This window comes from Lates calcarifer, linkage group LG14 (genome assembly GCF_001640805.2).
Source record: "Lates calcarifer isolate ASB-BC8 linkage group LG14, TLL_Latcal_v3, whole genome shotgun sequence".
NCBI classification, from domain to species: Eukaryota; Metazoa; Chordata; class Actinopteri; family Centropomidae; genus Lates; species Lates calcarifer.
This window is the reverse complement of record NC_066846.1, coordinates 836,375-859,852: the sequence shown is the minus strand read 5'-3', so window position 1 is coordinate 859,852 and position 23,478 is coordinate 836,375. Positions and strand designations below refer to the sequence as shown.

The 23,478-nt window shown below is 41.1% G+C and overlaps 2 protein-coding genes across 3 annotated transcripts; one reads left to right on the top strand and one right to left on the bottom strand.

Moving 5' to 3' along the window:
• The first annotated feature begins 7,195 nt into the window (after positions 1–7,195).
• On the top strand, positions 7,196–10,838 carry LOC108879726 (uncharacterized). 2 transcript variants are annotated; one of them, XM_018671122.2, is made up of 4 exons: positions 7,196–7,339; positions 7,901–7,969; positions 8,167–8,241; positions 8,336–10,838. In XM_018671122.2, exon 4 carries the CDS (start codon positions 8,342–8,344, stop codon positions 10,832–10,834), a length of 2,493 nt encoding a protein of 830 aa, XP_018526638.1. In that variant the 5' UTR covers positions 7,196–7,339; positions 7,901–7,969; positions 8,167–8,241; positions 8,336–8,341; the 3' UTR covers positions 10,835–10,838. The 2 variants fall into 2 exon arrangements, with proteins under 2 accessions (XP_018526638.1, XP_018526640.1); XM_018671124.2 differs by lacking the exon at positions 7,196–7,339 and adding an exon at positions 7,380–7,585.
• A 2,110-nt stretch (positions 10,839–12,948) lies between these two features.
• vgf (VGF nerve growth factor inducible) lies at positions 12,949–23,328 on the bottom strand. Its single transcript, XM_018671126.2, has 2 exons — positions 21,167–23,328; positions 12,949–18,174 (listed from the first exon to the last, which is right to left on the bottom strand). Exon 2 carries the CDS (start codon positions 18,122–18,124, stop codon positions 15,914–15,916), a length of 2,211 nt encoding a protein of 736 aa, XP_018526642.1. The 5' UTR covers positions 18,125–18,174; positions 21,167–23,328; the 3' UTR covers positions 12,949–15,913.
• Between the last annotated feature and the right edge of the window lie 150 nt (positions 23,329–23,478).

Sequence of the window (23,478 nt, the reverse complement as noted above, 5' to 3'; positions counted from 1 at the left end):
TGTTACATTAACGTACATCTATACGTTACATTAACACACATCCGGACAATCACTGCCACCTTCTAACATTTTTGCACTCTACACTTTACACTTTATACTTTACTTTTTAATTATGTATATTTATGTTCCCTGTAAATATAGTTCTTGCTTCTTGCTCTGCACTCTTTTCTTTTACTATAACTGTCCTCAGCACCAATATACCAAGACAAATTCCTTGTATGTGCAAACTTACTTGGCAATAAAGTCTATTCTGATTCTGATTCTGACCAGACTCTGTCTCTCCATCCACCCTGAAGCACTGCGCTGATCAGTTGTCTCCAGTGTTCATGGACATCTTCAACACCTCACTGGAGACATGCCATGTGCCAGCTTGCTTCAAGGCCTCCACCATCATCCCTGTCCCTCGTCGCCCTGACCTCTGGCAATGAAGTCATTTGAGCACCTTGTACTGTGCCCACTCCTGGACCCCCTGCAGTTTGCCTACAGAGCCAACAGGCCTGTAGACAATGCAGTCAACATGGCCCTCTACTTCATCCTGCAGCACCTGGACTCCCCAGGATCCTACACCAGGATCCTGTTTGTGGACCTCAGCTCCGACATACTCTCACAGTTGTGCGTGCCTGACTCCATCTGCAGATGGATCACAGACTTCCTGTCAGACAGGAGGCAGCATGTGAAGCTGGGAAAACACATCTCTGACTCTCGGACTATCAGCACCAGCTCCCCTCAAGGCTGTGTTCTCTCCCCTCTACTCTTCTCCCTGTACACCAACAGCTGCACCCCAAGTTTGCTGGTGACACCACCATCATCCTTTGGGGGGGGGTTCTGCCTACAGGAGGGAGATTGACTAGCCACAGTCAGAACTGTGAGTCCTTCCGTTTGCTGGGGACCATCATCACCCAGGACCTCAAGTGGGAGCTAAACATCAGCTCCCTGATCAAGAAGGCCCAGCAGAGGATGTACTTCCTGCAGCAGCTGAAGAAGTTCAACCTGCCAAGGACAATGATGGTGCACTTCTACACTACACCTCCATCCTTGAGTCCGTCCTCACCTCCTCCATCGCCATCTGGTACACTGCTGCTTCTGCCAGGGACAGAGGCAGACTACAGCGTGTCATACGGTCTGCTGAGAAGGTGATTGGCTGTAACCTGCCTTCTCTCCAGGACCTGTACACCTCCAGGACCCTGAGGCAGGCAGGAAAGATCATGGCCGATCCCTCCCACCTTGGTCACAAACTCTTCAGGACACTCCCTTCTGGCAGGAGGTTGTGGTCCATCAAAACCAATACCTCATGCCACAAGAACAGTTTCTTCCCATCTGCAACTGGGCTCCTCAACAATAATCTGTGTGGATTCTCTCTAATAAACAATAAACAGTCTACATTAATTTTAAGATTAACACAGTGCAACAACTTCAGTTTGAAACGCATTATCTCTATCTATCTATCTATCTATCTATCTATCTATCTATCTATCTATCTATCTATCTATCTATCTATCTATCTTAGGAAGGATTACCCCAACATATGAACATTTAATTGTATCTATGCTGAATCCATAATGTCAAGAATTCAATGATTTTGTGTGCAGGTGCTGAGACAGAGCTTGGATCTCATTTATCCAGCCTCTGTGCTGTAATGCTGCCATCTGCTGGTCACTCCAAACTGGATTATGAACCTGAAATCAGATCATTGTAAATGGTAAATGGACCTCATTTATGTAGCTCTTTTCTAGTCATATTGACCACTCTCTCTCTCTCTCTCTCTCACACACAGACACACACACATATACATAGTCACACACAGTCACACATCACTGGGGCAATTTTAAGGATAACAATAAGAAGCAATAAAAGCAATTCTAAGAATAAGAGCACAATTGCAATAGCCCTGGTCTGAATTTTTTGTATTGTCCTGATTATGTCCTTCAATGAAAGCTGGAAATTGTTTTTTATTGTATGCCTCACACCTGCAGTTTTTATAGCATGAATATTGTCTTGGATAGGCCACACCCTGATGCAGTGCTTCGCACTGGGCTTTTCTGTGTGGAGTTTGCATGTTCTCCCTTTGCCTGTGTGGGTTCCCTCTCTGAACTCCAGCTTCCTCCCACAGTCTTAGGACATGCAGGTTAGGTTAACTGGCAACTCTAAATTACACTTAGGTGTGAATGGTTGTTTGTATCTTTATGTCAGTCCTGCGATAGACTGATGACCTTTCCAGGATGTACCCTGCCTCTTGCCTGATGTCAACTAGGATTCGCGCTCCAGCCCCTTGCGACCCTCAAAGGATAAGCCGATAAGGATGTTGCCTTGGATTATGTTTTATACATGCCCAAAAGGTCCAACCCTTGTGGGGCCATTGCCACAAGTCTCTCTGAGAAAGAATGTCACAAATCAGACACACACAGGACTCACATGCCTGACTCAGACATCAATGAAAATTTATCAGTTGTCCGTTTGACTGCTTAAAGAGCGTGGTCATTGAACATGCTTATAATTTTGGTGGACACTGAACTGAACAGATCTGTTTCTAAAGAACGTGAACATCTAAACACCAGAAGGTGGCAGTAATACACCAAAAAGCTGTTCACCGACCAAAAACATCAGAAGGAGAAGAACTGTGTTTTATGGTGGCACCCAAGGATTCATGGTGACCAGCATTTGTCTGGCATAGCTAGTACTGGCAATTCAAACAATGTGTCAACTGGAGAGCCTGGGAGTAAAGATCAAGATATAATTTCCACAAGTTCTGTATTAATTTTCAATATGATTAGTATATCACAGTTTAAAATATTATTTCATATCCAGCCCATCAGTCTATGTAAGTACCTGCTTACAACTAAGAAATAACTAGGAAATATTTGGATTAACATACAATAAATACAGGATACAGGAACCTCACTTTCACCTCACCTCACCCACCCATTCTTTCCATCTTTTATTGCCCTGACCTTTCTATTTATTCTTTACCTCTCTAAGCTAAGCACACATCCTTGTGGGGCCCCGGTGTTGATAGTAAGGGAGGATGAAGTGTGTCTGCTGACTCTGACACACTGTGAGTGGTTAGTTAAAAAAACTAAAATCCAGTGGTGTTTAGTTCGAGGTTGTGTAGTTTGGACTGGAGTCTGTTCGGCCGAATTTTGTTAAAAGCTGAACTGAAGTCAACGAAGAGTAGCCTTGCATAGGTGTTTTTGTGCTCTAAATATTCTAATAGAGTGTGCGGCATGATAGCAATGGCGTCCTCTGTTGACCTGTTATCCTTGTATGCAAACTGGTATGGGTCAAATGTCCATGGTAATGCATGCTTAATGTGCTTGACTCTCCAGACATTTGGCTCGTATGGGGGTGAGTGCCACAGGCCTATAATCATTCAGACATGTGACATTTGACAGTTTGGGTACAGGGACTATTGTGGCTGCTTTGTTAGGACCTGTGATGTAGACAGCGACGTGTATGGCGGTGAAGACCTCTGATAGCTCGTCTGCACAGTCCTTCAGCACCTGTCCCAGCACTCCGTCTGGTCCAGCTGCTTTTCTGGGGTTGATGTTGTGCAGACAGAGACGTACTTCATGTGTGCTCATGACTGGGGCGATGTCAGTAGAGGTAGAGGGGAAGGGGGGCAGTACTGGGTCTGTTCTTGTCAAAATGGGCGTACAAGAGATTAAGCTCCTCCACCAAGGTGGCACAGCAGTTCATTCAGGGGGATGTTGTTTTCCTATAGTCTGTGACTGCCTTAATCCCCTCCCACACCTGCTGTGGATCTGCAACGTTCCAAAATTTGGCCTCAATCCTCATTTTATGTCCCTGCTTGGCAGATTTGATGCCTTGCCTTAAAGCAGTCCTGGCTGTGCTGTAGGCACTGGTGTCCCTACACCAGTACACACTGTAATGTAAATCCTCAAAAATAGTCCCACAGCAAGTGGACTACTGTTGCTCTGCAGGGAAACCTATCCATCCATCCATCCCTTATCTATACTGCTTATCCATTAAGGGTCGTGGGGGCCTGGAAACTCTCTCAGCTAACCGCTAAACCCGTGCTGCCCCTCTGCAGGGAAACAAATATGAAAAATTTTTACACAGCACTTAATTGCACACATATTAGAATATACTGCTGAAATATTAAAACTTAATGACCAATCTTTAAAATACCTGGTACGTGGATCTAAAAAGTGGAGAGAGTACACATACTTGGGGTGAATCGGTGGATAAATGGAGCTTTTGAGAGAGGACACCATTGACTCTCAAGGACTGTGATCTGTCATAAAGTCTAAAATTCATCAAATGACATTAATATCTATATATATCTATATTAAATTCAGAGAGAAGTTTCTCTGTAAGCAAATGAGGCTGGATGGTGTTAAAAACAAAAGAGAAATCAATGAACAGAGGTCTGGCATGAGGGATCTCAAGATCATAATAAAGGAAGTTCAGCAGCATCCTCCACACCTCTACCAACTGTGAAGGCAAACTTCAGAGAATCTAAAGATCCCTGCATCTGTTTTTGATCAGCCTGTTTTATCAAGAGAACTTCCTGTGTGGAGATAAACTTGAAGAAGGATAATAAGGATCTCCCTCTACCTGCACTCCAGTGCATTCTATTGCCTTCCCAGTGTTCCGAGTAAAGTCTGCTTTACCAAGCTACCTCCTTCCCTGTCTGTGCTGTGTTTGCTTTGGGGTCCAGTTCTGTAGACAAGCTGAACGTGACTTAAGACAGCCTAAACATATCTCAGAATGTGAAGTTAGGAATAAAGATTCTTAACTGATGTTTGCAAATGGTGATATCTGCCAAAGGGGGTTATGAAGTACTGACCGAATAGGGTGCCCAAACTTTTGCACATGCCACAATTACTATCTTATATTATTTTTTTCTTACCAATTTTTTATTTTCATGAAGTTAGGTTACAGTGCATTAACACTGAAAAGGATCCTTCTTTAATGTTGGTTTGTTGCAGGGGTTGTATTTACATTATTTTATTTTTATTTTTATCCCAGATGCTAATTGGTTTGCAGAATAGGCACAGACACAATAAAAGATCAGTAGAGATAATATGGAATTCATTCATGGGTGCCCAAACGTTTGCATTCAACTGTATGTTCATGAATATGTTTAATCATTTCATGGTTTTGTTTGAATGATCATGCAATGCATACATATATCTGTGTGTGTGTGTGTGTGTGTGTGTGTGTGTGTGTGTTTGGGTGCTCTGCAGTGGCTGCATGATGATGTTGGTGGATGAGTCACCCAGTCTTCACCACGTGACATCATGAATCACCGCACCTCTCCGTGGGCAGAGCTGCAACCATCAACCACTCCATTCCTTCCCATCTCATCCCTCACTCTCTCCTGCCTCCCTCCTCCCTGCCTCTGCCCAGCCCTGTGTTACATTTTCCTCACCCTGTCATCTGGTGAGCTCTCTGTCTTCTCTGTTCTTCCACTTTCTCTTTTGCTCCTCTTTTATTTTTACAAGAAGCCTTTTGTTTGATTTTATTTTAGTCCAGCCTTATACTAATTCTAACCTTATGTCTCAGCCTCACCTCCAGTCCTGCTTTGACTGTCTCATTTACTAATGCATGTCTATTTCATCATTCCTGTCTTTTATCTCTGTGCATCTCTGTCACACTGCACCCATGCAATTTACACATGCTGTCTGTTCTCAGGTTCTATTATTGAACATAATGCGACAGTCTGTGGAAGTCCTTTTCAGTAGACAAGAGAAGGCTCACTCTTACACACCTCAATGTTTCTCAAACCTTGACACAAACATGCATTTGTGGTTGCTGGTCTGTGTGGGCACATCTCTGCAACACTCAGCATCTCCTCTGTTGACTGCTCTAACCCCTAATCACCCTGCTGAACACTCCCACCTCTGAGCAGCATGAAGTATCAAAGCAAGCCAAAGCCTGTCCCACCCCCTCCCCCCACCTTTAGGTATTGTCTGTGCTGTAATCAGCCTTAGGGTCTACACAGGGATCACAGAGGATTACCATTCTTAACCACAGAATTGATTTAGGATTGATTAGGATTGCTCTGAAACAACTTGAGTTATGAGTTAGTTTTTTTGATTGATGGTGGCCATGTCTTTTGACCAATTGTGCCTATTTATTATATATTTATTATATATAGAATTGTGTCAACACCAAAACTGGTTGTTGATAGAGTTGGAATCCAAAAAATTGTATTACTTGTTTTTCACTTTATGCAAATTGGTAAAAAATATGTCACAATGTTGTTTATTGTCGAGATGCTTTTTTGTAGAAGACTGTCTCACTTATTAATGCATGTTCATTTCATCATTACTGTCTTTTATCTCTGTGCATCTCTTTACATACATGCATTGTATCTTTGACATGTATCTATGCCAAATTTTAAGTCACAGAGTTGTTCTCTTTTTGGCTCTTAATTATAAGCCACCATCAGGCTGACTGAAGTCATGTTTCTTGGTAAGCATTTGCTTCATGTTTCATGCTTCTAGCTCATTCTGGCTCACAGCAAGAGTGAATGCTGAAGAGAGGAGATAACAATAATACATACACTGATCAGCCATAACATTATGACCCCTGACAGGTAAAGAGAAAAACATTGATTATTTTGTTACAATTCAATATTCTCCTGAGAAACTTTGGGTTCCAGCATTTATCTCAATGTTACTTTGACATGTACCACCAACTAAATATTGTTACAGACCAAGCACACACCCCCATGGCAAAAGCACTCCCCAACGGCAGGGGCCTCCCCTAGCAGGACAATGCTCCAACCACACCGTTAAAAACTGCTCACAGTTGTGGGACTTCCCTAATATCACGTAGGTCCTCCTCATGCAGCATGCAGCCTTTGGTCTACAGCAATGTTTAGGTGGGTGGTATGCATCAAATTACCATCTAGATGAAAACCAGAACTCAGCAATTCGCAGGTTTCTAACCTTTTCGCACTCAACGGAAGGAAGCAGCGCAATCACCCAAAAGCATCAGCTAGTGGATTTCAGACCTGCCAGTGCAGAGCAAAGTCACATCAGCTACACTCAAAAAAGTGAATGAGGCGGGTTGTGCACTGTATATTATTTTTATGTTTTCAGTTTACTTAAAATACATGTTTTTGTTGAGTTGAAATATTTTTTTCTAATAAAGTCCATGTAATTGTGCCTTTCGTTATGTGTACAAAATAATTATGTGTTGGTTAATCACAAACCATTTAATCTAAGTGAATTATGATTGAAATACTTATTTCACCCGGAGGGTGGCAGTAAGAAGAAGATTCAAATGATTCAGACTACGCATGCGCAAACTGGCAAAAATCTGGCGGTGAAGTTGCCAACGGTTCGTCTTGAGACTTGACTTGAGAGAGGTAGGAGGACATTTTCATCCATACTTATTGTAGTATTTTCATATTGAGCATGATTTAATTATGTGTATATGATACAATACTTATTCTAAATTTCCGAAGTCCGAAGTGTTCGTGATTCAGAGAGCAGTAGACACCATAACGCTACTTAACGTTAGGTCGGTCTGCTTTTATCCCCCCCACACACACACACAGAGAAAGCAGTGACCACGCTTTTCTATATTAGCTTAACCAGGGAAATGTGGTTTGGTGAGTAATTTTACTGTCGTGTTCTATCCTTTATCACGCTTTACGGTATGCTTTTTGTCAAGAGTTTTTACCACAAATGGTGCCACCATACTATTTATACGGTCATGCATTTTGATAACTGTGATAGGCTATTGAAATCGGACTCTGCGACTCTGGCGGATCAATTATTATTATTAAGTAGGAAAAGTAGGTTTAAAGGAAATGTATCTCTTGTAGGACCCTGTACAAAGCACACCAATAATTAATCTGTTAACATATTTATATATATTTTTTCTCTTTCTCTCTTTTTGTAATAATCATGTTGCAATATTTCAGGTCCTGATGAGAGAGTGAGTCCTGATTTATGCTTCCTCCTGTCTGCCCATTGCACTGTACTCGTAACAGGTATGATCACAACTAGCTACTTTAATTACTGTGAATTGAGTTGCCAGTATTTTTATGTTAAACATTTATTAGGTGACAGATTAATTTTCTTGCTCTCGTTCTGAATATGTGTTTTTGTTTTTTAGATTTCTATTTCTCTTTAAAACATGTAACGACCTACATTAATTTATGGATCCTGTTAACATGATGAATTTCAGATCCTGGGTGTGATAGCTGTTTCCTAACTCCACTCCACTGATTTGGTGTAGACGGCACTGCTGAGCTTGCCTGTGGTATGTTAACAGTTAGACTTTTCTTTCTTAAAAATGTTTTACAAATTAAGTTTACTTTACCAATATATCCTTTGTGTTTTTTGTCCCCTCCCAGATTTGAATGTGGCAGTGTAAAGGTTGCAGTTCAAAGACCTCAACTAGAGGCCAGTTGCTTAAACATTACAGATTAAAACATCCCCATTATGGGCGCAGGCACCCATATCCTTGTCCATATAGTAGTTGTCCATGTACATCTAAGTCATGGAATGCGCTCAGGTCACATTTGTGTAGAGTCCATACTAGAGAAACATCACGGCAAACATTGACATCGGCGACATTCAGCTGTCGTGTTTGTGGGTTCTCTGAAGTTGCCTCTGAAAAGGAGTATTTCACTCATATAAATTTGCATCTCAAAGCCAATGAAACAGTCCCCTGTATGTTCAAGGGTTGTACATTTAGGACAAATATTTATGGGACATTTAAATCACATAGAAATAGAAAGCACCTTGGTTATTCTTACAGTGACTTTAAACCTGCAATAGTTACAGAAAGAGACAGTTTTGAAAGCTCAAGTGTTTCAGGTGAACATGGAGACAATGAAGAATCAGAAGAAGCCCAGCTTGAAGTGCAGTCTAGTTTTCAGAGAGACTGCTCAGAAAATCTTGAGAAGATGATAGAAGAGAAACTTGCAGCAGTGTTGCTTAAGCTGGAAAACATACTCCATGTTCCCAGTAATGCAGTTGATGAGCTTTTACAGGACTTGCACTTCCTAATGAGTTCTGCATCCCAGACTACATTAAATGCCATTATTTCAGATTTTTGTACTAAGCATAATCTTGCTCTTGATGCAAAAGAAACTGAGGAATTGGCCTCTGCCTTCTGTCTTGCTAATCCCTTGACCAAAGCAATTGGAGATCAGGGCCCACTTAGCACTGCTTTTAAGCGGAAACAGTATTTCAAAGACAAGTTCCAAGTAGTTGAACCCGTTGAATATGTTTTGGATAAGGAGCGCAACCATACCTACCAATATGTGCCATTATTGCAGTCATTGCAGCAGCTCCTTAGCAAAGATGGTATAGTTGATGATGTAGTAGAAAACTACAGTGCTCACCAAAATGAAACTGCACAAGAAGAATACAGGTCATTTCGGGATGGAGAGTTTTTCAGACAAAATGAGTTCCTGTCTTCAGGGGAATTGAGAATAAGTGTGACCCTCTATATTGATGAGTTTGAAGTGTGCAACCCTCTGGGCACTTCCAGAAAGAAGCATAAACTTTGCGCAATGTACTGGATTTTGAGCAACTTACCCCCAGGCCAGCACTCCTCTTTGTCATCCATCTACTTGGCAGTATTGTGTAAAAGTAACTATATCAAGGAATATGGATATGGAAAAGTGCTTGAACCTCTTTTGCGTGATCTGGTTGTCTTGGAAGAGCATGGCGTGTTTGTCCCACAGATTGGAAAAAATATTAAAGGCACAGTACAATGTGTAGCTGCAGACAATCTGGGTGCCCATGGGATTGCGGGCTTTGTGGAAAGTTTTTCAGGAGAGTATGTTTGTCGATTTTGCACAGGGCGTTTCAGTGATTTTCAGTCCAAGCAGGTTCTGTCGGGTGACTTTAGTCTTAGATCCAAAGACGAACACAAAGAACATGTCAAACATGCAGCGGAAAGTGGAAAGCCTTGTGTTGGAGTGAAAAGGCCATGTGTGCTGACAGAAAATCTTTCTCATTTTGATGTAACAACTGGATATCCACCTGATGTACTCCACGATCTGTTGGAGGGTATTGTTCCAGTGGAACTTGCACAGTGCCTGGGTGTGTTGATATCCAAACAATACCTCTCTTTGGACACTTTAAACAAGGTCATTCTCAATTTCCCTTACAAAGGAGAAGATAAAACAAACCGCCCCCATGTTGTGCCACAAAAACTTTTAAGCAAAAAGACAATAGGTGGCAATGCTGCTGAAAATTGGACCCTCCTGAGATTGCTGCCTTTCATGATTGGAGATGTTATACCTGATGGTGAACCAGTGTGGGAGATAATTTTGGATTTAAAAGAGATAGTGGAACTTGCTGTTTCTCAGGTCCATACAGAAGAATCCATTGGATATCTTCAGTTCAAAATATCTGATCACAGACAGAAATATCAAGAAGCATTTCCCAACCAAAAACTCCTCCCAAAGCATCACTTCTTAGAGCATTACCCACACATGACCCGATGTTTTGGTCCTCTAGTTGGGGTCTGGACCATGAGATTTGAGGGCAAACACAGTTTTTTTAAGGAAGTTGCCCATCACACCAAGTGTTTCAAGAATGTTGCTCTAACACTGTCAAGAAAACACCAGATGATGATTGCGTATCACTTACACTCGTCGGGTCCACAGAAACCTGGAGTTGAAGTATTAAGTGTATCGAGAGTCCCTGTCGAGGTGCTGAAAGATGATGTATCATTGCCTCTTCAGCAGATGTACCCAAACATGGCAGAAGTAAACATGGCTAACAGTGCAGATTGCAAGGGGGTCAACTATAGAAAGGGAATGATTTACACATTTGTGGATTTACTGATGGGCACATGTGTATGTAAATATATTATTTATGTCCACATAACATAACTGAATTTGATTGGATAAACTTAAATATCTCTTGTTGAACAGAACTAATTTTATCTAGTTGGGTCCATTTACATTGTGTTAATGTAATACAAGTTTCTTAAGTTAGATGACCTTAACATTTTTGCTTTTAACTAACATAATACACTTTCGTGGAACCTGTTGACAAAATAAATTTAATTAAAGTCAATGTTTCATTTTTTTGAGTGTATTTTAATTCTGTTTAAAGGAGTGAGACCAATCTCACACTGCCATCACACAGCCATCACACAGCCTGCAGTAGTTGAGTGCTCAAAGTTACACCATTTGTGTCTTCCCCTCATTAGATTTGAACAAATTCTGTGTGTATGTTCAGGAGATAGTGAAGGATGTCTCCAGTGAGTTGAATCAGGATTGCTAAAATGCATTTTGGGTTATGAGAAAATATGTGATAGGCCATATCCACTTGCACCAATCAATATGGCACTTTAGATTTTGGTTAATACTTGCCTCCAGAGCATGCAATCAACCAATTTTGCCCAGCAGATGCAGGTTTGTGGCATTTGTGGCACCCCCTATGGGTCAGGCTCAAAATGTTTTGGTAGACCTTTTCCCAATCATGGGCTGAAGACATGTACTGAGATGGATGATGATTATATATTTATGATGATTAATATTTGCTAAACACAGCTGTAGGCATCACCAGGGCTGGACATGTGGGACTGTAGCCCCAGAGAGTTTTTCTTTAGTCCCAAGTTTCCACTTTGAGTGGTTTGTCATTTTAACAGCAGTGTTGTAATTTATCTTCAGTGAACAGAGGCAAGTCCAATCAGTGAGAGTTTACAGGAAAATACAGTGAGATACACACGTCTTGTCTTGATTGACTGACATGTCACTGACGGGGTTACCACAAATCCACTAAAGAAAGGACACATGCAGATTTCTTTACCAGTAAAGAAGCTTATGGAATGCAGTTTGAAGCATAAACACCCTCACTTTCTGAGTCACAAAAAATGAGATGTGTAAATGTTGACATGTGCTCTAAGTTATATGAACATGACATGAGCATAACAGAAGATATATACAGCTAATATAGTTTGAATTGTAGAATAACCAGCTAAAGTGTTAACAATGATAGCTTAGTTGTGACACTAAACTAGCCTAGTGTGACAAAAGATAACAACGAGGCACGTTTTTTTGACCGATCCAATGACCAATGACTAAAACAATACTTTTACTTAAATACTTTCACCACATTTTGTTGCTAGTAGGAGTTTTCAACCAGGATTTTTACTTGTAATGGAGTATTTTTACATTGCTGCATTGGTGCTTTTACTTTTACACCTTCCAAAACAAGAGAAAATATTGTTACCTGTGGGAAAATGAAACCTATGATTCAGTTCTGTCATTTTAAAATGATATTATCTGTTTAACTTCAGCCTGCTTCAGTGTTGTTATGAGCCAACTTGTCCAGGCCCCAATATAAGAAGGGAAACAGACATAAAGATAAGATCAAAGGAAAATAAATAAATAAATGTATGTTCTCTCAGTGGTTCTCACAATTATTCCTCATGTCTGTAGTGAGTAGTGAGTGCTTTGAAAACCATTCATTCATCCATCATCCATCTGGTTTATCAATCGATACCAACTGCCTTGTGTGTATAACTGTCTCATAGTGCATGGACATTTCAGTCACACAAGTGTTCAGTACAGGATGATTGCTGAAAATATGCTCAATGGTCCCACTGAATCATTTTAATAAAAATTATTACTGCATTACATTCCCGTCCATGAGTGGAAGCATCAAGCACACTGGACCCACACCACTGCAGTAGCACTGTTTGTCACCATTAATAATGCTTTTGTTACTATACATCTAAGTGAGATGTTGGTAGGTAGTATCTACCTACGTCTGCCACCTGGTGAGTTTTCAACATTTTTCCTGCAACAAATTGCTTGAACGCCTGAGGGACTGAAATGTTTAGATTTAGTAAGATGGCTGTCCAGGACCTTTGCTGTCTCCTCTCAGACTCACATAAAAATTATCTGTGTCCACAATGAAAGATTTTTGTAATTAAAATAGTAGACTTTATTTGTTTCTTTATGTGTAGCAAAAGTAGTCATTGATATGCGCATAGTAACATCCAGCAAACACATGTTTATTACGATGGTTTCAACAAGGTACATCTAGAAAGACCATGGACAATACTCGCCGCATACATGACTCAAGCAATGATTTTAAGGTACAACGATGTCATTGTTTCTGTCAGCTTTAAGATTTTTTTAAGCTTTTTTAATTGATGCTTGTACAAAAAAGAAGCAATTTTAAATGCAAGTATACCGAAACGTGCACACGCTGTACCCTCATCTCAGCCCCCGTTTTTCTCCCCTTCTCTTTCTTAAAATGTAACTTCCTTCTCAATCTTATAAAAAACTACAAATGAAAAAAATTACAAAAAGTTTTGTTCTTACTCCAATTTCCTCAATTTCATTCACCTCTCTCTCTCTTTTGACTAAAGGCCTTGACTAATATTTTTCATTGCAAGATTGTCAATGCCATCATTCTGTCCTGGCTTAGCAACACAGATGCTGAGGTCTGCTCATCCCTTAGCAACAGACGGCCACAAAGGTCAAGAGCACCTACAAACCAGAGAGTAACATTTGCTCCTGTTCCCAATGATAAGATCAAAAAGAAAAAGAGATTTAATGATCACTGATTATCAGTAGCCATTTATATAGAGAAGGAAAATCTCAGCAGAAGAGTCCTTTTTTTCATAACTGTTTGTCATTCAATCCAAGCAGTGAAAAATCTCAATGTTATGTTTTTAATTTATTTTGTGGCTTAAATAAATCAATATGAGCAAACGGTTCCCATCTCCAGTGGAATCAGTCAAAGAGATTAATTTCCATTATCCCATTTTCTTCCATTACAGAGGAGATTGCAGCCTTATGGATAATATCAAGTGGTACAAAAGCAAAAAAAAAGCACAATGGGTGGAATGTCACAGCAATGTGTAAGGCAACAAATTCCTGCTCAGAGTTTGGAAACAACTTCCTACCTACTAATGTATAAAATGCATTATTGATGATTATGCAGCATTTAGCTCACAAGAAAAAGAATTAAAATAGATTTTGAGCTAATGATGACGATGAATGAAAGACATATGATGAATATTAAGATCACATTAAGTGGTCTTCCTTGAGCTAAAGGAAGTTTGGGGATTCAGTGATGCTATAACAAAACCTTTAAAGGACAAGGATAAGGTATCACATGTGAAGAGGCAGGCAGAAACCAACAACGAATTCATCCTACTAATAAATATGTGTAAGTATGTGTGTATCCAAAGCCTGATATAGCTTATACTTTTAGATGTGGTTGGACAACATATCGTATAGACTAGTTTGAAGCAGACTGTTTTGGGGATTTTTAATTTTTATTTATTTATTTTTATTAAAATGACTATGCAGTTGTGGAAATTTTAAAAATACATGTCTCCATAGGAATCAGTGGCTTTAGCAGCAGACAGGGTAAGGAAGTCTTTGAGAGACTGATTAACACATTGTTGGTTTGGTCCTTTGGTCCTTTCCTGGGATTTTTTTGATAAGAAAAATATAGAATCACACCAGTCTTGTCCTTTAAAATGCATTTGTTTAGTTATAGAGCAGTGTGCCTGCACCACTGCATCCTCCTCTGTAGGTGTAAACTGTAAAAGAATGCCATATAGAGTTGGGCCAGGGTATGGCACCATAGCAACAAGGTAATTGAAGTTATGCAAAAGGATGAGTCATCCATGCCATTATAGTGGTGTTAGTGTGGTTTCACAGACCTTTGTATGAAATATGCTTTTAGTTGCATTATATTTCATTACAAAGAGCTTTGGTGAGTATGTGTTAGGATTTCTTTTTTGCTGCATTTTTACACAAATAACACAAAATGATACATTTGCATAAAATGTATTCATTCTGACAGATAAGTATAAGGAATGGATTTGGCACGAGGCCATTCCCAGGTAATGGTATGATCTTGATGAGGTGATTCATGTGTCAGTTGATACACTATGTGGCCAAAACTATTTGGACATCCTCTGATGAGGGGAAATCTTAATGCCCTGGCATACAATGATATTTTAGATATTAGTGAGACATCTGCTAATTGGATGTGTCCCTTTCCTGTTTCAGCCTGTGTCATGACAATGTCTCCACGCACAAAAAATGTCCATAAAGAAATGGTTTTTCCAGTTTGGTGTGGAAAAACCTGACTGGCCTATAGAAATCCCTGACCTCAACCCCTTCCAACACCTTAGGGATGAGCTGTAACAGACACCGTGAGCAAGACCTTATTACCTACCATCAGTTCTACAGCTCTCTTAGGTTTTTGCATCTGAATTTCAATATCTGATAGAGAGTCTGAAATCAGAGGAGTGGAGTCTGTTATAGCAGCACATTAATGGCCACAGTGTCAGAATCTGTTTCACTACCATTTGTTCAATTGACAAATATGGCTGGAATGTTTATTGTCCATATACTTTTGGCCATCATTTCTGAGAAATTATACTCATGAAATATTTTTTTCAGTTTTCCCAACCCAAGACAATATCACAAATGTTCCTTTTGTGTCTATACAGTAACACTCCACCACCCACAATGTGTTTTTCCTGAATCCGTCACTACCTATGATTCATCTGACTGTCACTCTTCAGGTTACAGGTATTAACATACTTAAGCATCCTCCTTTGCTGGCATTGCAAAATGTCCAAATATGTCCAAAAATACTGTCATGCCAGGAGTTTGGATGAGTTTTAGCATGATACAAATCTGCTTTCCAACAGACCATGTTCATCGTGATTCCCCTCCTTCACAGAGGAGGAGTGTAGATGTGTATCTTGCCTTCAGTTTAATTTTTTCCAGACTACTTCTGGGAAAAAAGTCCTCTGTAATGTCCTTGTCCATATATCAAGCAATCAAAATATTAGAAAGAAACTTGGTACATATGTAAAACAAAAGCAAATACCAGCAAAATAAAATCGGAAAGAAATACACTCTTTTCTGGTCATCTCTCGTTACTTCCATTTTCCCTATACTCTCTCTCCTCTCATCCCTCCTTCAGCCCAGCACTTGCGGTCTCTTCATGAGTATCTGCTGTATGTATTTCTCCAGATCATCACCGTTGCCTCTGTCTGACTGTTTTCCAGCCATATAATAATCTTTGTTTCTTATCACTGCAGGTGCCAGGGCTGAGTAATAAATCTGCTTCTGCTGAGGAGAGATTACAGGCATTCGGGGAGGTGAACGTGGTTTGGGAATGGGGAGTGGCTGAAATGTTCGCGTGTATGGTGGTAGGGGGTAGCTGGTGTAGTAAGGTTTCTGCTGGAGGCCTGCGGGAGGTTTTCTCAGCCGGGGTTGGACCCAGCTGTGGTAATGGCGTTTGGGAGGGAAAGTGTGGGCATCATCTACAGATGTTCCCAGAAAATTGTTGAGGGTGAGAGCAGGTTTGGGAATATAGTAATGGGGTTTTGGCCTGGGGGGAGGTGAAAAATAGATGTGGAAGTTGTCTCGGTAGGGCTTCCTTTGGTAGTAAAATGGGTAAATGTACGAGTAAGAAGGGTAACTAGTCCAAACAGGCTTGGGTGATTTGAGCCAGAGGTCCTGTTTGACTGAAAGAGGGTTCTGAGGTTTGGGCCAAGCATTTTGATTGGCTAACAGAGGGTTTGCAGGTTTGCTCCAGTGATCCTGTGGTTTTGTTGATGTTTTCTCCTGGAACCAAGTTTTAAGACGATTGACAGCTGGAGAGGACTGTTTAGAGACAAGGAAGTTATTTTGATTGGCTAAAATCTGTGATGCTGAGTAACCATTGGTAGATGAGAATGAAGAAGACAGGGGTAATAGAGGTTGTTGCCAATGTGACATTAGTTCAGGTGGCACGTCTTTCTTTTTCTTCTTCTCCACATCGCTGATGATGTCCACCACGTCGTCGGCAGGAAGGTGGAGCTTGCTGGAGATCTCAATCAGCTTGTCAATGGTCTGAGGATCAATATCGTCCTCCTCCATCACTTCCTGTTCCTCATCAGACCTCTTGTCCTCTGCGGCATTTGGGAGAGGGGAGCTGTACTTTTTGTTCCCATTATTCTGTTTTACCATGTAGCTCAGCAGCATGTCTGAGGCGATGTCAGCCAGCTTCTCCTCCTCCATCTTGGCTCTCTGTGCCTCAGCTGCCTGCCTCCTCATTTCCTCCTGTTCTGCTTTGGCCTGAGCCTCCTCCTCCTCTGGACTCAATACCTCCTCATCTTCCCTCTCCTCCTCGTCCTCTGGTTCATCTTCTTCCATCATCTCCTGCTCTGGTTGGGACTGTGCAGCATTATTACCATAATTACTGTCCTCAAAGTCATTCATAAAATTGCCTTCCCTGAATATTGGAAAGTTTAGGGCTTTCTGTGTCTCTTCTTGCCATTTCAGTTTCTTCTTAGACATGGCAAGGTTGCTGCCTTTATTCATTGGTATAATGTCATTGTGGCTGCTATAACCTCTGCTTTCTCTCTGGTTTTGCTTGGGCTCTCCCTTCCTCTTTATGGCTGTGCCCAAACGAGGAAACTCCTTCATCATGGTCTCGAGGCTCTTCAGCTCCTCTGGGCTGAGCTGCTCCTCCTCCTCGTTGTTGGCTTGTTCAGATGTGACTGGTCCCTGCTGAGGGGCAGCACCCTTCCCATTCTCCCCTCTCCCGTCTGGACTAGCAGGCTGCTGCTCTGTCTGGACCTGGACTGTCTGGCTTGTAGTACGACTGGTCACCTTCTCGGTCATCCTCTCCTCTTCTTCCTGAGCTTTCTTCCTCTCTTCTTCCTCCTCTCTTTCCTGCTCCTTCCCCTGCGAGGCCATTAGCAGCTCTAACTCTTGTCTTCCATCTCTATCACGGTCTGCACCCCCCATCGTTCTCACTTGTCTGTATTCCTCCTTTTTATTAACCTCCCCTGTCTTGGTCTCTATATCTTCTTCCATCTCACTGTGCTGTTCTCCGTCCCTCCTTCTCTCTACTTGTGAGCGATTCAGTGCCTCCAGTAAAACCGCTGCCAGTGTTTTGGGATCAACATCTTTAAAGAGCTCCTCTTCTGTCTCTGCCTCTTCTTTCTGTAACGATTGTCTCTCCTCATTCCTTCTTTCATCCTCTCCTGACACTGTCAGCCCAGAAGGAGTATTTCTGTGTGGGTTATTGACATCTCCAGATGTGTAGATAGGGTTGGGGCTGGACAGATGGAGGATGGAAGCCCCTGTCAGGAGGACCAGAAGGGTAAGGACACTTGAGGCATCGTGGTACCCAATCATGGCCACTCAGAACAGGACCGGCTGTGAGAAGCAAGGAGGATCAGAAATGTCTGGAAGAGAGAGAGAGAAAAAAACATCTTCAGTTTCATTATCTTTCTTGCTCTGTAGCACAAAATCTCTGCATGGTATCAGAGGAATTTCATCCTTCTTACTGAAGACAATTCTGTACCACCAAGTGCAGGAGGTAGCCTGTCTGACATATGAGCGTATGTTTTAGATCATTCCCTATGTCTTACCCTTAACTCGACCATACTGTAGCTGAAAGCAGAAATTTTAAAACGGTAATCTGTCGGATTTTCTTGACATTCACTGCTCTGGACATCAGTTATATCAGGATACTTTGGTAAATAAGTAATTTGATTCTGAAATGGCAAATGGATATAATATAATGGCAGATTGGAAATAGAAGCCAATGAAAATGCGCCAAAAGATGATGCCCACATACAATTTGCTTCAAAGCAAAAGCTTTAAATGGCAATGGGAAATGGAAGATCATTTTCATCTAAGGGAGCTTTCAGAACGTCTCTGATATTTGTGGTTGAGAAATTTGTTTTTAGGTCTTTACAAAACAGGGTTTATTTTAATAATGAGATCAAATTTATGGAGAAATTGATTCATGTAACTTAATTGACATATTTATTGACATTCAAGTATTCAATCCCTTAAAAACATTTAACAAAAAAGGTTAGAGAAAGAATCTGGAGTTTGAGAGGAGGACTGGTTGAATATGTGCTTTGTACAGTCTACATCCACCAGCCCAGGTCTCTGGAGAGAATTCCTGTTGGTGGAAATTGATGAGATATTTTGTAACCTCCAAGTTAAAGTGTGTATAGAGAGGTGTGTTAGGAATGGATCTATGTTGGAGGAAATATGGAGGACAGCTGGCAGATCATTTTCCATATATTTTGGATCTGCCCAGTCATTTGCTCAAACTGGCAGGAAGTGATATGAGTAGTACATAACATTTTTGGTGGCAAGTTGACTGCTCTTTCACTACAATCTATTTGGGTGACATAGCAGTGTGAGACAAACAGCTATTATTAAAGATATTGCCAGCAGCCAGCAAGAAAGCTGAAACACAAAAATGGTTACAGACCAAACCTCCTACAAAGATTGATTGAATAGGGATTGTGACAAATATTCAAAGCATGGACAGAATTCTTGCTATATCTATGGGTACAACATTTGTATGGATGTCTAGGTGGCCAACTGTTTGTTCCACGAGGAATCACACAGCAGCTAGAGATGCTGTTGTAAACAGAGTCACAGTAGTTCTAGTGCTATAGTGTTGTCCACAAATCGATTACTGTGTGTATACCAGGTATGTAATTATAAGTCATAAACTTGTGTGCAAGTTTACCTTGTGCCATAAGTTTGCATATAATATTACATGTGAAAAAAAATTACATTCCATTTGTCAAAGGCCATATTACATATGAAAACATGGATTTCACATGTGCTATTTGGAATTCCCACACTGATTACTGCATGCTCAGCCTATGAAAATCAGGAAGGCAACAGCTCTTGATTGACTGAGAAGCTCTGCTGCAGCTCATCAGGTGCAGGCAGAGCAAGGAGAGATGAAAATATGCCATGATGTGGCTCTCCAGGACCAGAAGGCAGCACCACTGCGACATAGGAACGCCATTTTGCTGACAGTAATATTACTGATTTCAGCTCAGCATCAAGGACAGCTCCTGATGCTGCTGCTGCAGCTGGAGGGGGGGGGGAGCTGGCTCTGTCCTTGGTACTGAAAATTTCAATACTGAGTGGTCTGAAGTGCAACAAGTGCAGTGATGTTGACTGTTTAGTTAGTTTAAAATCTCACAACAGCCAAACATAACTGCACATATATTGGAATTCCTTCTTTTGAACAGTCTAGGATTTGTATAAAGTGCACACATGGGTTGAAAAGATCACTCTATGGCCAAGATAAGCTGCTCTTTTTTATGGATGACCACTGTGCTACATGACAACATGACACAGGTTTTGATGGCATTAGTCTTAGGACCCTGAAATAAAAAGAAATATTGAAATAATCATCATCATTTTGATACAAGTGCTGGATGTTTTGTGATGAAAAATGTGTTGACATTTCCAAATTGTTGTTGTTTCTCTATTAGTAATAATGATGACAGACCAAAGGACTGGTTGAGTCAGGCATATTTTTCAGTGGAGGCAGTGGAGGTGGCTGGATTGCAGGGGATGTGTGATGCGTGATGTGCAAACTCGCAGTGAATGATTAAGACAAACAGGTTCTAATATGACTGATCTCATGCTCTGTATACAAACCAAACAAATCAGCTTGGTTGCATCTGTCTTATTTTCTCCTGCAGAAGGTTAGATCCTGACCTGAGCAGATCATGCTACACTTTATACCAGCAAGGCAGGTTAATAATCTGCATCTGAGTGGACAGAATCAAGAAAAATCTGTCAGCATTAAGCCACCTCCAGACTTCTGTCAACATAAGTAACCTCCCAGCAGCCTCCACACTGAGTGTAAACCTCACAACCCCCCAACATGGATATCAGTGTATTGCAGACATTTCTGACATGTCAAAGGACTGGCAGTGTCTCTGTGGTGTCGTAACCTTTTTACTGTGAACGTCACTGCACCTTAATGCACACACAGGGAACACTTTCAAAACAGCTTCATCCTCCTTCCTTTTTCAATCTGGTTATTTTTGGCCAGGCCAGTCCAGGCAATGATGGCTGGAGACAACGGTAATTGTGATGATGATGATTTGGAGGAGGAGGAGGAAGAGGAGGAGAATAATATGGCCACCTCTGTGTTGACCATAAACAAAGAAATATGGCAATTCAACAGGAAATATGAATGTTTCTGATTCAACTATTAAACCTTCTGCAGCGCAGCAGACACAAGAAATCTCTCTCCTCTTTTGTACATCTTAGTTTTTTTCTGATGTGAACCGTACTTTACTGCAGAGTGGTCGTTTTTAGTGTTTTAGAAATTCCTCAGTATTAACGATCACATTTCCCTTTTCAGAACAGAAGGTAAAGTAATGCCAAGTTGACACTTACTTGCAGTTCAGTTGGAGCAGCGGGAGGATTCCAGCTTCCCCTCTCCTCGTCAAGTCAAACTCCCTGCCAGGACCGGGTAGAAGTCCCGCTGTCATGCACAGAGCGCGCTGCCTGCTCCGTGCGCTTGTTGTTGTTGAGTTGTTGTTGTTGTCTTCTGTTTAGTGTAGTCACTGTTGATGTTGTTTGTTGCTGAGCTGTGGTCTCTTCCTGCGCCTCTCTCTCCCGGGATTCCGCCTGTGGCTCGTCTGTTTTCAGGACCACGGACAGCGGCTGCGGCTCTCTTATACCTCCGCCCTCGTGGCCCATGTGATTCATGCGTCAAACGGTCCCAATTGACGTCACCAGACAGAGTTTCATTCATAAGATTTTCTGCACCCCCTCCCCTCTTTGATCGAGCCAATTAGCTGCAGTGCTGGAGCTGCTGAATGAACAGAAGGTGAATGAATTTGCAGTTTATCCTGCGATCTCTCAGGGGCGGACCAAGACTTTCTGGGGCCCACGTGAAAGGTGGAGGTACATGTCCTTGTATATATGAGAACCCTGTGGATTTTGTCATGGACTCATTCCTTTACGCCTTAACACAGTGAGGCTGTTAAATAAACATTGGTTAAATCTAATCTCAGAATAATGTAAAGCCTTCATGTTTGACTGGTGGGCTGATTATGAAATAACCTGATTGCGCTGTGTTGTAAGACATGTATTAGCACAAAGTATTATTAGAGTTGGAGCATCTAATGTGTCATAAATTGTTCATGCAATCACATATAATAATGCCAGTGGCAGTCCTCTTGGTTGTGCTGCTTCCAATACAGTCTGTTTATGTTAGAGTTTTTATCCAATCAGATTTCAGCCCCCCGTTGCCAAGTTAACAGAAATCTGCCTTGGATCCTTCAGAATCAACAGTACAGGCTCCAATGCAATGAAACTGTTGCCTCGCGGATCCTTTAGCCAATCAGATTTTGAGTTGGTGAGATCAGGGCCTTCTAGCAGGCCTTCGCTAACGTCAAGATTTTCATGTCATTTGATTGGATGGTCAGAGAGTGTACTGGTCAAAACTAGCTTACTGCATCTACAGCTACTAGCACAAGCTAAAACGTTAGTATAGATTTTATAGCTGTTTTTTCAACCCACAACGGCTGAAGGAGGAGGAAGAGTTCAGTGACTCTGTTGTAGAGGTTATCTGTCTAAGTCCTTTTCTATCGCTGGGGAGGCTAACGCTGAAAGTCGAGTCTGCCCAGTTTTAATTGGCTTTAGGGCTGAGAATGTTCGCTCAACAGAAGCAGTTTTTTATTTATCTACAAATAATCATCAGCTGCAGTCAGTAAAATGCATTTTACCTACAGTATATTTTATTGTTTACATCTTTGTCATTTTCTGAGTTAATATTGATGCTTCTGCTGGAGATGATGTGTGTGGAGCAGCTGTGGCTGCAGTGTTTGGAGACCTATTGAATTGTGTTAATTGGGTTTTTATAGCATTGCTTCAGTAATGGCATTTATTCTGGCTACATGTCTGTCTGTCTGTTCAAAGTTCTGTTATACTGTGTTTCTGTATGTTGTTGATGGCTTCTATAGCTGTGACATCATAATGACGGTATAAAGGGGAGGGTTAATTTAGGTAGGACGCCAGTGAAGGCCTAGGTGTGAAATGCACCACCCGCCACTGAATAATACTATACAGTTTACATACTGAAGCAGTATGTAGGAGCAAAATTTTGATTTCTGAATTCTAATACTTGTTCTCTGTGAGTTAACCCCATCTAGTGGCTGGGGCTGGGATGGAGACTGATAAAGGCCATGGATGCTGCCTGGAAGGTGTGGTTAGAGCAGGAGGATAGTCTTTTAACCTCACCTCCTATCCTGGCAGCCACAGACAATGTCCATCCCTTTTTATTATTTTATTAGCAAATCTTCGGAATATCTTTGGAATCCTTATTTTTAGTCGCTGTCATTTTGAGTATCGTGTTCACTTACAATTTTTAATAAATAGCTCCTCATTTTTGGACATCCTTTGTTGACCTTGGATTGGATTATTTTTCAAAAACTTATCAAATGGATTAGCAGACCAGGAATAACCACTGCATAGCATTTTATCAGGATGAAACTTTTCAAAAGGGAGTTTAAAAAGTAAAACAATGATGTCAATGTAACCTGATTGTAAAATAAAATCACATTTTTAAAAAAGCAATATTTTCCATGTTTCCTACTATGAAATTAGTAAAATGGAATTTTAATCCTTTGAAAATATATATGAAAAAAGACTATTTAGCTTGTACTATTAGCAGGAGAATTATTTGGAGAGTGTTGGTGTTG